This window comes from Brachyhypopomus gauderio, chromosome 16, assembly GCF_052324685.1.
Source record: "Brachyhypopomus gauderio isolate BG-103 chromosome 16, BGAUD_0.2, whole genome shotgun sequence".
NCBI lineage: Eukaryota > Metazoa > Chordata > Actinopteri > Gymnotiformes > Hypopomidae > Brachyhypopomus > Brachyhypopomus gauderio.
The window spans coordinates 18,554,909-18,568,332 of record NC_135226.1 but is presented as its reverse complement, the minus strand read 5'-3'; the positions used below and the strand labels follow the sequence as shown (position 1 = coordinate 18,568,332).

Below are 13,424 nucleotides of genomic sequence, written 5' to 3'. Positions count from 1 at the left end.
GTACATATGCATATAACTAGAAACTAGTTTGCTACATATAAAATATCTACAAGACCCTTTAGAATGCACATAATTAAACAAGTCACTTTGTAGTTTATTGATCAAAATTACTAAATAAGCAGAAAACTCAGGACGAATAAAATATGGTCTCAACTTATGTGATGGTCAGTAAACAAGGTTGCAACATTTGTAAGTCGCTACAATAAATGTGTGGAAAACAAACGTTGTAAAGAAGAAAACATGTAATTGCCAATAGACTAAATAAACATTTAATGATATATGACGTTTGACTCTTGAGAATTTGCTTAGTCATTTTTGGAACATTATCTAAATGAGACAAAAATGTCATGACCTTAAGTAGGCCTACTCCTTGATACTGGAAGCGTCCGAGAATTTTCATCCGCAGTCGATGGCGACATTCAGTGGCCAGTCGCGCCATTGCAAACCTCTTTAATTATATATATAAGTAATTTGAACATAGATAGATAGACAGGCATTCAGACACATCATTTGTCTAAAATGTAAGAATGCTCACTAGAAAAGAGCAACGAGATACCAAAAACATTTTTTTATTGAATAAACGACATTCAAGATAATCAAAACAATTTAAAAATCAGATATGTTTGGATAGGTTAAATAAATAGGTTTGCACTTTTTATCGTATGCTTATTGTATTATATTTATTACGGGAGTTTCATACGTTTGTTTTTCCCTTTAACGCCACATATTTATGCCCCTTGTTTACAACACACGCCTTGACGGCGGCCCTATCAATATGGTATCCATGGAAACCTCGGACGTCGACGATGGCAGGCGACGTGACGTCACATCCGGGAAATAAGGGCAGGATCGGTTCGGCTCCCTCCGTCCGCCATTTGTAATGTTTGAACTTCCCCAGTGAACTTCTAGCGGGCGGACTCTTCTGGCACATCTGCCGATAATCTGGGGGGGGAAGCCGGCGTGGGTTTTTTTTTAATCCGCACACGTGCACCGGGGCTCCGGTAACTTTTATCAGGGTCTCCTCGAGTGAATGCGAGCGCCGTGCACGTTTGAGAGCGGCCCGGTAACGGAAGGCGGTAAAGTTTGCGTGCGAGTTTGAGCCCCTCCGGAGCGGCGCGGGGAGAGAGACACACACAAGGCCGCGGAGCCTCGGCGTTCGGGCGGCGGTCATGGCCGGGCAGTTTGAGGCGGAGGACCGTGGGAGCTGGTACTGGGGCAGGCTGAGCCGACAGGAGGCGGTTTCGCTGCTGCAGGGCCAGAGGCACGGCGTGTTCCTGGTGCGGGACTCCATCACCAGCCCGGGCGACTACGTGCTGTCCGTGTCGGAGAACTCTAAAGTCTCCCACTACATCATCACCAGCAGCGGCAGCGGGCGGCAGTCTGCACCGGGTACGTGGTGCGTGTGGCTGCTGCCACAAACTGTGTATATGGAAATAATACAGCTAGAATTAGGTTACCTGGCTATTTATATATATATATATATTATTTCAGCTGAAAATGCAAATTAGACCATCATTGCTAGTGAGAGAGAAATCAACTACGATGTTCTGCATCTCTAAGTAATAATATGTAGTACATTAATGCCGACATGGTAAAGGGAAATGGGGTGGAACGGCGTGATTTGTACGCCGTCCACGTTACACTCTTGCGCATGCGTACCAGCTGGCCTGGCGTTGCCGACACCACGTTGTAGCGATCGATTTATTTAGTTATTTACAGTTGTCACATGGGTGATATCTTCATGACGCAGAATCTCACACATTCATCGTGTCTTACTCGTTAAGGGTTTAAGTGTTATTATCTTATTGCACCGTAGTCATGAACGTGTGTTTGAGAAATTGTTTAAAAGAATTGGAGGCAACATAGTTTGCATATTATTCTCTCATGCAAAATCATAAACTGATTTGGTATGCTCCATTTGCTTTGAGCCATAACTGTAGCAATTATAGTTTTTTTCTGTGAAACATCATATGCCGTTTCCAAATGTAATCCACTGTTCATCTACATTTCAGGGCTGTCTAACTATCGGTTTCATATTGGAGACCAAGAGTTCGATGCCCTCCCAGCCCTGCTGGAGTTTTATAAGATACACTACCTGGACACCACCACTTTAATCGAACCCATCAACAAAGCTAAGCATTCCTCAGTCATCGGTGTTGGCACAGGGGGGGGACCCCAGAGGCTTGAGGAAGAGTATGTCCGTGCTCTGTTCGACTTCCCTGGCAACGATGATGAAGACCTTCCGTTTCGAAAGGGCGATGTCCTGCGTGTGCTGGAGAAACCAGAAGAGCAGTGGTGGAATGCCCAGAATTCGGAGGGCCGTGTGGGGATGATCCCGGTTCCCTACGTGGAGAAATTCCGCCCGGCTTCTCCAACATCGGGGTCCCTTGGCATCGGACGGACCGGCACTGTAGGAAATTCAGATGGCCACAATTCCCAGACTCCTCCTCCGCTGGGCGAGCCTGGACAGTATGCCCAGCCCACATCTTTACCCAACCTGCAGAACGGGCCAGTCTTGGCCAAGGCGATTCAGAAGAGAGTACCCAATGCCTATGACAAGACGGCGCTCGCTTTAGAGGTACGAACGTTTATTTATTTATTTTCTTTAACCAAATTGTTAATAGTAATCAATCATTCACATCAACTCTCTCTGTGTACGTGAACGTGTTTTTGTTTGCTTGTTTAATGAATTTGTGTCATCGACGTGCGGTTTTCTTTTGTTCTCACGTGTGGCGTTGTGATGCTTCACTTCAGGTCGGTGACGTGGTGATGGTGACCAAGATCAACGTGAACGGTCAGTGGGAGGGCGAATGTAAGGGGAAACGTGGTCATTTCCCCTTCACGCACGTGCGCTTACTGGATCAACACAATCCTGACGATGACCCGAGCTGAGAGCAGACCCCCCCGCCACCCTCTCCACAGCCCTTAGACACACACGCCCCCTCTCCTCACACCTCCTAATAACTCACGCGCCCAGTAGCCTCTTCTACTAGTTCCTTCCTGTCTGTCCCGACACTGTTCTGTGCCATCATGTCATTCATGCCAATATATACATCATCAGCAGTAATATTCCCCTGTTTGTGCATATGCAGTGAAGTTACACACTAAACACTATGGACACCTCTGTAAATTACCATATGTAGAATATTGGAGTGTGTCTCGTGAGATTGAAAGAGGAGATGTCTGTTTGGACTCAGCTTATGTGGCACGGTGGCGCTGTAAGGGACTGTTCTCTACGTTTGAGTATCATACACTACTTGGTAAAACATGACTGCTTTGAGGAGGATTGATTTTTTTAGCCCTCATCACACTACAAGTAATCTGCCATGTCATTACGTGGTGTCTGAAGACGAAATACTGATCATATATTATTGTTTACCATTACATGCTCAATTTGTATACCTTTAACCAATGTTTGTGCACATAGTATTTCATTTGAGTTTTGTTAGATGAAGTGTCCCCTTCATTTCCTGTTGATCAGTTCTGAACAATGAAGCCTTGGTTCTGAAGGCACAAGTTACTTTTGATAAACAAGCACACATCTTTACTACTTGTCTTAAAACATGTGTGCCTGACAGAGGTGACTTTTCTTGGACTTATTATACATGTACCAATTCTCTGAAATGCTCCACTAGAATGTCACCACACAAACAACCCACTTCGATGTGTACTGTGAGATTGTCACCGTGTGTAGTGTGAACCCAATGCCTCAAACTTGTCCCTCCCTTAAACTGTCTTACACATAATAGCCTTCACTTATGATTATGTATCTGCTCCAGCAGGATCAGTATTATTTTTCCACATTATTTGCTATCATACTGATCTGCTTCTTCACCCGAGAGGTTATCTGTTATCACTATAACACAGATGATTCTTTAAATGAGCTTTTTGACTTCCCTGCACCTCAGTCGACAACTGCATCAAATAATGTCTTGGGTCTAGCCTAAACACTAAGCTGAAACTTTGAGGTATAGCACACTAGTATGTTCACGTGAGATCTGAGACAAACCCCTCTTTTAATTGGTATTTAAACATTGTATTTCACTGACTAGCTGCTTAACTTTTTTTATGAAGTCAATGAAGTTTCAGTTAATCAACACATACATAGACTGTCACTAATAGAAGGGCTTTCAGAAAACACTAAGCATTCATTTGTGCGGTTCTTAAAATGCCTTTAATTAACCATGTTCAATCATGTAGATGGGGACAATCACCAGAGAAATTTTAAGTTTCAAAGAGATGTAATATGTATCCTTACAATGGATCATACAGCAGAGACACTTTACACACAAATCCCAGGACTTTTGAGAACCATGTGCAAATTATTTGCATTATGGAGCAAACATTTTAATTCAGTAGGGACCTTGTTTCAGCAGTCTGTATAAAAGTTGAACCCAGTTTAATAAATGTTTCAAAAAGGCCATACAACAAAATATGCTTATCAGACTGTAACAGTGAAAAGGTTCACCAACCAGCAGGAAACATGAAAAAAAGACATAACTGGAGGGTTTTCCAGATCAACGGAGCATGAAGAGTTTGATTTCCTTGTGTACGCCATAGACAGTTACCTACAGCTAAACAAACTGTTGAAACATGATCCATATAGGTTCATGACACCTGCTTTCACTACTGGGAGCACATTTGGTGTTTGTTTTTTTTTTCTTGTCAATATTTGTTACACTAGAGTTGAACATAATTTTACAGCTGCCATTCTGAAGTGTCCTGTTTCTCATAAGCCAAAGGTCTTACTAATGCACCTCAAAAAATCTTTTTTTAACCTTTGGCTGAGATGACTAAGAAGTGAGTGTCCCCTTACATTTGATTTGTACCTGAAGTGTTATGTATGTCTACAACAGAAAATGTAACGTCATATTGTGATGTTAATTTATATGTTTAAGCCCTTCACAGATCACCTTTAATATGGATATTTTTTGATCAGCCTGTGCATCAGATGAAGATAACCTCAGAAGTAAACCATTTTAAACCCCTTTTCTTTGATTTTGTCAATGATTTTGTGAATTGTTGATGATAGATGTGCATGTAATTTAGTACATATTTCCAAGTATTGTTAGTATTTAGGGGTTTTTCACATCACAACCCTCACAAATCAGTATATACAGTGAGTATTTATTCATGTGACTTTGCAAGATGTCTCACTTAGAAATCATGGAGGGGTCTGAAATTTTTATCTTCGATGCATGTCCTAACATGGCTAAGACCAAAGAGCTGTCCAAAGACACCAGAGACAAAATTGTAGACCTCCACAAGGCTGGAAAGAGCTACGGAGCAATTGCCAAGCAGCTTGGTGAAAAAGATCAACTACTGAAACAATTATTAGAAAATAGAAGGAACTAAACATGACTGTCGGTCTCCCTCTGGCTGGGGCTCCAAGCAAGATCTCAACTTGTGGCGTAGCAATGATCAGCCTAAAACTGGGAGGAGCTGGCATCACTGTTTCCAATGTTACTGTGGGTAATGCATTAAGAGACTATAGTTCAAAAGTAATGCATGGTACGGAAGGTTAATTAGGCTTAATTAGGCACACGTCCAGGCCCGTCTTAAGTTCGACCATGACCATTTGGATGATTCAGAGTCATGGGAGAAAGTTCTGTGGTCAGATGAGGCCGTGTTTGGAGGACAAAGAAGGATGAGTACCATCCCTACTGTGAAGCATGGGGGTGGAAGCATCATGCTTTGGGAGGGTTTTTCTGCACATGGGACAGGACGACTGCACTGTATTAAGGAGAGGATGACCGGGGTCATGTATTGCGAGGTTTTGGGGAACAACCTCCTTCCCTCAGTTAGAGCATTGAAGATGGGTCGTGGCTGGGTCTTTCAACATGACAATGACCCAAAGCACATAGCCAGGATAACCAAGGAGAGGCCCCGTAAGAAGTATATCAAGGTTCTGGAGTGGCCTAGCCAGTCTCCAGACCTAAACCCTATAGAACATTTTTGAAGGGAACTCAAACTCTGTGTTTCTCAGCGACAGCCCAGAAACCTGCCTGATCTGTGTGGAGGAATGGGCCAAAATCCCTGCTGCAGTGTGTGCAAACCTGGTGAAAAACTACAGGAAACCCTCTGTAATTGCAAACAAAGGCTACTGTACCAAATATTAACATTGATATTCACAGGTGTTCAAATACTTATTTGCAGCAGTAACACACAAATTATTTGTATTCAAACATTGTGATTTCTGCATTTTTTTATACTATGTCTCTCACAGTGGAGATGCTCCTAAGATGAAAATTTCAGATCCCTTCATGATTTCTAAGTGGGAGAATGTGCAAAGTTGCAGGGTGTTCAAATACTTATTTTCCACACTGTATATAGTGATTCAGTCACAGTACATTTCAACTAATAGTGTATGGGGGGGGGGGTGTCATCTTCTGTAGTTCACATGGTAGAGACAGGCTAAATTCCAAAATGCATTAATGTTTATAATATTTTCAAAGATAGAGTCAAGTGGCAGAAATGTATGTTAGTCAGAGTAACAGTACAATTCACCTACTAGCCTTAATTTGCATGAAGAATACTCCAGAACGGTAGGCATTTATTGTCTTTTTTATTTGTGTCAATTTAGTTATAATTTATTTTACAACGATGTGGTGCACTGGTACAAATCTGATTCCATTATTCAGGGGCACCCTTTAAATAATGGTAAATTTGTGAGAAAAAGAAAAGGTGGTCTCCAGCATCATAGGTTGTAAAGATGTTTTGACGCTTCAGTCAAAAACTGTTGGCCTGAGAAGAAGCTAAGTATGGAGGTTTAAGGTAAATGTCAGGTGTGGAAGGTAATGTTATGAAGGCCTAAAATGATTTGTTGTTGCATTGAGTGCTGATATATTAGGCACTTGGGTTATTTGATTCCTCAACGCATTAAAATTGTTCCGTCACATTTTGATCAGACACAAACGTCATCCAGATAATAGACATTACACAGTAACTTTAGTGCGAATAAACAAGACTCCATAATAATAGCAAAACATCAAAGTAAGCAAAAAACAAAAAAAATATCTAAATATGCTCATCAAGTTTATTATAAATCACGACGTCAGTCGGAGGCCAGCGCAGCTTCGGTGTCTCCGGTCTCCTCGGTGCTCAAAAGGCTCAGAGACAAAGTGGAGCTCCGTGGTTGGTCGCGGTCTGCTTGTAAAAAAAGGTTCCCGGATGAAACCGGTCGCCATTTTTCGACTCCAGCGGCGCCGGCGGACGTTGGGGCATCAACACCATTCAAGCTGCAGCTGTTGCTCGTACGACGGCCTGCCGGTTCAGTTCAAACCCAGTTCCTTTTAAAACAAAAAAAATCCATTGCTGAAGTAGACGTGCCGCACAATTTTCCGATATGGTTAATCGGGACGATTTAGTATATCAAGCTAAGCTTGCCGAACAAGCGGAGAGATACGACGGTAAGGCGAAAATAATGGTGAACGTTAGCGTCGGCGGGAGGCTAGCCCGGGAAGCTAACGCTAGTCGGGCGTAGTGTTTCTCAGCTTAGTCAGCTAGTTAGCCTGCTAGCGCATTCTTAGCCAGTTAGCTTTGTGGGGCGGTTGTGTTTATGACCGAACCGGGAAGCGGCTGTTTTGGATTAACGACCCGCTTTCCGTGTTAATTAATTAGAATTTGATGTTGACACGCCGCTTCAACCATCATTAATTTGGTGAGGGATGGAGTGAAGATGGAGACGTTTTGCTCGGAACAGACAAAATGGCGGACAGTTATTGGGTGAGGCAGGCGAGCTGTTGCTAGCCAAGGCGGGGGTGGCGGTGGTGGTGTACGGGAGGGGTGCAGACCTACACCACACCTGACACCAAACCGCTTTAGTAATGGGTTACAACAACCTTAATTGACCAAATCCGACTGGTTTATGCTCGTCTTGGAATGACTGGCGTCTGGCCACCCGTTAAGGGAGCTGGCGTTTCCAACCACACAGCTGGCTAGTTGGCTAGCTGTGAACCTCAAGTACACACAAGTGTTGAGGCAATGTAACTGTTGTAGATATCCAGATACCCTATATTAATCCTAATATACCAGATGCATGTCTGTAGCTGTGTAGGTAGCCAATTATTTACTTATACAAAACTATTGTTAGTCAAGTAGGATAACAACCAAATACAAAAACGACCAAAGTTGTCGGTGAAACGTGATTGTATCGTGTTTGGACTATTTAATTGAAGCTGAAGTCTTGTGTGGGTTACTGGGTGGTGGAAGCCTCTGAAGTAGAGTAGTCGCAGTGCTTGGTTAAAGGGTTACCGCCTCTCTGTACCACGTGTTATGGTATTAAAGAGAATTCACTAATGACAAAAACGGTCCTAAAACCTGCATGTATGTGTGCAAATCTTTGAATGTATTGTTGCATTTTATAGAAATGGTTGATTCTATGAAAAATGTGGCTGGAATGGACGTTGAGCTCACAGTTGAAGAAAGGAACCTGCTATCGGTGGCGTACAAGAATGTTATTGGTGCACGAAGAGCCTCCTGGAGAATAATTAGTAGTATTGAGCAGAAAGAAGAAAGTAAGGGTGGAGAAGATAAACTGAAAATGATCAGAGACTACAGGCAAACGGTAAGGAATGTGTTTCTGGTAAGCCAATCGTAATACTTTATTGCATGAGTTATTCTTTTGTCACAGCCCTCCCTTGTGTAATATTTAGGTTGAGACTGAGCTGAAGTCAATTTGCAATGACATCCTGGATGTTTTGGACAAGCACCTAATTCCAGCTGCTAACTCGGGAGAGTCCAAGGTCTTCTACTACAAAATGTACGTACTTTTCCCTTTTCTCGAACAGGGATGAAACATGTTAAATAAGAGTGTGGTTCCAAACTTGGGTAGCTAATTGGAAAGCTGAATATATGGATATGTATGTGCATTCCTAATTTATCAAAAGTGCAGTTTTCTGAAAATGTACGATGACGTTTGAGAGAACTGAATGGCCGCCACAGCTCTGTGAACGTCATAACCACAGGTGTGTGTGTGTGTGTGTGTGTGTTTTATTCGCTGTTTCTTTTTCGCAGGAAGGGTGATTACCACAGGTATCTCGCTGAGTTTGCCACAGGAAATGATAGGAAGGAGGCAGCAGAAAACAGTTTGGTCGCTTACAAAGCTGCTAGTGATATAGCGATGACGGACCTTCAGCCGACGCACCCCATTCGCCTGGGTCTTGCTCTCAACTTCTCTGTGTTCTACTATGAAATCCTCAATTCTCCGGACCGTGCTTGCAGGTTTGTGTTGTATTTTGGTCCATCCTTTATTAAGGGCGTTGTTCCATTAGGTTACATGGGCTCGATGTAACTGACATTGGAGCATGTTGTGCTCTTTTGTTGTCTTGATGGTGAATAAAAGGTACTGGTTTCATTTGGATGTTCACATGTGGTTTTCTTTGAAGCTGGAAGTAAATTGTTAGTTATTGGTCCTTCTCAGGTTGGCGAAGGCAGCATTTGATGATGCGATTGCTGAGCTGGATACGTTGAGTGAAGAAAGTTACAAGGACTCCACTCTCATCATGCAGTTGTTACGTGATAACTTGACACTATGGACTTCAGATATGCAGGGAGATGGTAAGACACTCTACAGACACCCTGATGTGATTTCACAAATGCTGAAATTGTGATCTGTGCAGTATTAGCAACAGTGAGGATAATCAAAATTAAGGCATTTTGTGGTTATATATAAATTGTCATTCGAGTTTGATATGAATTGGGTGAAGGAAGGTTATGACTCATTACTTAGTAGTTAAAGCTTATTTTTTCAAGTAGTATTTGAACTGGTGGTCAGATTAATGAAAGTAGCCATGAGTGATTTCTGAACATCCATGAGTGATTTGGCTGAAATATAAATGTTTACATTTATTGATCGATTAAATCATTTGGACAGATACTGTGATGTACAGCTCTTGATTGCTACAATGTACTGCTACCCTCCCACAGAATAAAACAGCAACCATATCTTCAGCCACACTTCAAACAAATGGGCAGATCATAGTGCATAGTATTCAAAGCTGGAACACCTATGTTGGGTAACTATAGGAAACCATGGTGTCGCTTAAATGTTCAGTTATGTAAAAGATGCCCTGTACTTTCAAATGCAAATTTAGTGCATTGAACATGCTCAAAACAAATCTGGGGTAAAGGTCAGCATCTAACCCAAAGCAGGTATTGGTCAAATTCTGCAGTCTGAATTACGTTTGTCATCTCATTCTCAATGTTTTCATCCATTTTAACCCATCTTGCCTTTTTCCATTCCCACTGTTTAGATTCCTAAAGGGAAATATGTTATTTACCCACAAACTGTATTTGTAAGTGAGGTCATTTCTTGCTCTACTGTCTCGCTAGCTGAATGGTCACTCACCCTAAGCTCTGTGCTAAGGTTTTACTAAGTTACGCTACTTTTGTGCCTCAAGCATGTCTTGACATTAACAGTCTATGCATGGTCACGGGTCTCCATGTATACTTGGGGGGACATTACTCAAATTTGGTATAATTTGATATTTAGCCTTTTAAATGGAACCGGCATTATGCGCACAACAATTCCTTGTGTTGCCCTTGGAGAGTACAGGGGGTGTACAGTTAATATTCCGTGTACTGATTATTTCTCCACGCCCCTGATTACAAAATAGTAAATAAATAACCAGGTAATGTTTCGTGTCCGACTTCACATATTACAAAATGTTCAAATTGGGTGCTGTTATTTTTGTTCATAATGTGCTTCTAAACTGAATGTAGCCGAAGGCTTTTGCTACTGATTTACTGATTTAAGTAACATAGAATTAAGTGTGCACCCTCAGCAAGAATCTTTCCATAACTTGCTCTGTCAAATGGTCATTGCCTTGAGGGCATTTTTGGTCCTTTGTCACACAAGTACAAATACTTGTGTGATATTTGCTGAATCAAACAATTATTCTTGCTTCCCCTTCTCAACTCTGTTAATGATTTTACCCCATTTGCATGTGATTTTATTATTTTTTTCCCTCCGGTATAAATTGATTTGGTTTTGGTTGAAACATGCAGTGATTTATTGATGCAGAGTTTACAAGTGTGTTGTGTTGTGAAAATTCCCAAAGTCATAGATCTGCTGTGGTAAAGACTATTGCTCCATATGTATAAACTCCCTCTGTGTGCAGGTGAGGAACCGAATAAAGAGGCGCTGCAAGATGTGGAGGATGAGATCCAGTGAGACGTCACGGCCAATATGAGACTCCGCCCCCCACTCCGCCCCATCCCAACCCCCACTCGCAAAGGTAGCCACCAAGCCCAACCTCAAGAGTGACACTCAACAGCTTAATGCCTCCGGGTGTGTTTGTTTTTGTGTTTTTTTTTTTGTTTGTTTGTTTTTGTTTTTGTTGTCTTTTTCCCCCTCCCTTTGTCATTTTTAATATTATTTTTATTAGCCCTTTAAATATAAAGAAGAAGAAAAAACCACTTAATTGAATTATCTCTAATGGGCTGAATTTAGGGTGTTTTTTTATTTTTCCTGTCCTGGTACAATGTTCTTTTTTTATGTTTATTTGCTTTATTCCTCAACATTATCAGTTGCTGGATATATTGAGTTTTTCTTAATGTAATTACAAAATTAACTTTTATTACTATTACTGATGTGTCTACTATTAGGCTATTAGTTGTTGGAGCTGTAATATTTCTGTGTTAGTGCAATTATCAAATGCAGTTAAAATGATTAAAATCCTGGAAAGGGCAAGTCAAATTAAAAGTGCTCTTTTTTTTTTTGTTAATTTAGATTTTCAGAGTAAGTTTTGACATCCATGTGGAGAAAAATGCTTAATATCACAAAGTAGAAGTTACATAGTGATACTTGGCAGTGGTCCGGACTGTAATTTGTGCTAAAATACTGTATTATGCACATGATGGTGGGGGTTGGACGGCTGCAGCTCAAAGAAACAGAAGGAGCCTTGTTGCTTTTACAACTCCAATGGCTGTTTGAAAAGAAAAAGCACTAATAAAGTTGATTTTAAGCCCATACAAGTATACGAAATAATCTATTTCTCTTCATCCCCCAAATTTATATATTGCCCACAATTTCTTCTGTTCTTTGTTCTTATTTAACTTGAAGCTAATTTATACTACTGGAAATTTGACCGGAGACACAGACATAGAATCTGTATTGGTCTTACAGAGAAACAGCATGGAATTAACATTGAAGTTAAAAAATAAAACTGCCTCAAATAAAACTTGGTCCTTTTGTGCAGTAATTATTTTTGTATATTTTATATATATTTTTCCAGATATTTCTCATTCGATTACAGAAATGCTAGAATTTATACACAATGAAATATTATCTGCTGCTAATAATTCACTGCTCTGTGATGTCGCAGGAAAGAAGTTATTTGTAATATTGAGCGATTAAAATGGCTTTTGGGCTTAAAAAAATATTCTTTAAAATGTGCATATGTGTATTAATGTTTAATAGACCTACTTAAAGTATTTGGCTTTATTCTGTTCGACTACAGATATTCAGAGGTGAATCATCTCTCATAGAAATGTAGGTCCTTAAGTTGATTAGATAATGACCCTCAGTTAAGTAACTTGGTTCTTGGTTTGTTACTACAATGAGTTGTGGGGAGTCTTTTTGATGTATAAAATAAATGCACTGAATAAATTAAAAACTAGGCATGTAATACAAGACACTCATGAGGGGTTTGTACTGAAATATAAAATAATGAAAAATGTCCAAACTAAAACATGCCAAGATTTAAAACAAAAACTGTTCTACATTCTTTTCATGACGATTAGTTTTTAAACATTAAGATAAGATAAAATTGTCTTTTATTATCCCACATGGGGAAGTTGCAGTGTAGATAGAGATAGATCGAAAGATACCAGAGGGAAATTCTTGACTTCCAGTAGCAGACAGACAGAGCACACAGGATTATAAAGGAAAGAAATATACAGTAAGTATAAAATAGTTAAATAATAAAATAATAGACTTTTAGTGTGCCTGTGTAAGGAGGTAGTGCGGTTGGCTACTAAGTGGCTGTGCAAATTGTGAAGCTGACTGATGCCAGCCATGCAGATAGTGCAGTATGATGGTATCTGAGAATTACAACAGAAAAAATTATCAGTGTAATATTGCAACGATGTAAACAATGTACAATGAATAGACAAATAATGCAGGATATGGTCAAGTAGTAAAATAGTGTTGCAGCAGTATACAGAAAATATAAAAATCTAAGGACAGTAATATAAAACACTTGAAAATGTAAACTTATTTTTTTAAAAGGACAGTATAAAATTCTAGTCCAATTGTAGTCTAGAACGGAAGTATTGCCCGGGGTAAAAGTATGTTACATAGGGTACAGAGATAATTGCACATATATCCAATTTCTTGCACATTTGAACAGTTTCTGGGTTTATTTTGTGTGTTGTCTGGGTCTATTTAGTGATTGTGACAATAGATTTATTGTTTTTAAATG

General features: G+C 40.4%; 2 protein-coding genes across 3 annotated transcripts; both read left to right on the top strand.

Moving 5' to 3' along the window:
- The first annotated feature begins 869 nt into the window (after positions 1 to 869).
- Positions 870 to 4,990, top strand: crk (v-crk avian sarcoma virus CT10 oncogene homolog). Its single transcript, XM_076976522.1, has 3 exons — positions 870 to 1,389; positions 2,013 to 2,578; positions 2,755 to 4,990. The coding sequence occupies exons 1-3, from the start codon at positions 1,170 to 1,172 to the stop codon at positions 2,890 to 2,892; spliced, it is 924 nt and encodes a 307-aa protein (XP_076832637.1). The 5' UTR covers positions 870 to 1,169; the 3' UTR covers positions 2,893 to 4,990.
- A 2,158-nt stretch (positions 4,991 to 7,148) lies between these two features.
- ywhae1 (tyrosine 3-monooxygenase/tryptophan 5-monooxygenase activation protein, epsilon polypeptide 1) lies at positions 7,149 to 12,186 on the top strand. Of its 2 annotated transcripts, XM_076976085.1 has the most exons (7): positions 7,149 to 7,409; positions 8,367 to 8,566; positions 8,655 to 8,761; positions 9,016 to 9,222; positions 9,422 to 9,558; positions 10,254 to 10,295; positions 11,121 to 12,186. In XM_076976085.1, the coding sequence occupies exons 1-6, from the start codon at positions 7,346 to 7,348 to the stop codon at positions 10,259 to 10,261; spliced, it is 723 nt and encodes a 240-aa protein (XP_076832200.1). In that variant the 5' UTR covers positions 7,149 to 7,345; the 3' UTR covers positions 10,262 to 10,295; positions 11,121 to 12,186. The 2 variants fall into 2 exon arrangements, with proteins under 2 accessions (XP_076832200.1, XP_076832199.1); XM_076976084.1 differs by lacking the exon at positions 10,254 to 10,295 and having other exon boundaries at positions 7,152 to 7,409.
- Positions 12,187 to 13,424: the final 1,238 nt, after the last annotated feature.

Excerpts from the sequence above, each read along its gene's own strand:
- crk (XM_076976522.1), top strand. The coding sequence starts at position 1,170 with ATGGCCGGGCAGTTTGAGGCGGAGGACCGTGGGAGCTGGTACTGGGGC. Across the intron at positions 1,390-2,012 it reads CGGGCGGCAGTCTGCACCGG|GGCTGTCTAACTATCGGTTT; the intron begins GTACGTGGTGCG and ends TCTACATTTCAG. Across the intron at positions 2,579-2,754 it reads AGACGGCGCTCGCTTTAGAG|GTCGGTGACGTGGTGATGGT; the intron begins GTACGAACGTTT and ends GCTTCACTTCAG.
- ywhae1 (XM_076976084.1), top strand. The coding sequence starts at position 7,346 with ATGGTTAATCGGGACGATTTAGTATATCAAGCTAAGCTTGCCGAACAA. Across the intron at positions 8,567-8,654 it reads TCAGAGACTACAGGCAAACG|GTTGAGACTGAGCTGAAGTC; the intron begins GTAAGGAATGTG and ends TGTAATATTTAG. Across the intron at positions 9,223-9,421 it reads TCTCCGGACCGTGCTTGCAG|GTTGGCGAAGGCAGCATTTG; the intron begins GTTTGTGTTGTA and ends GGTCCTTCTCAG.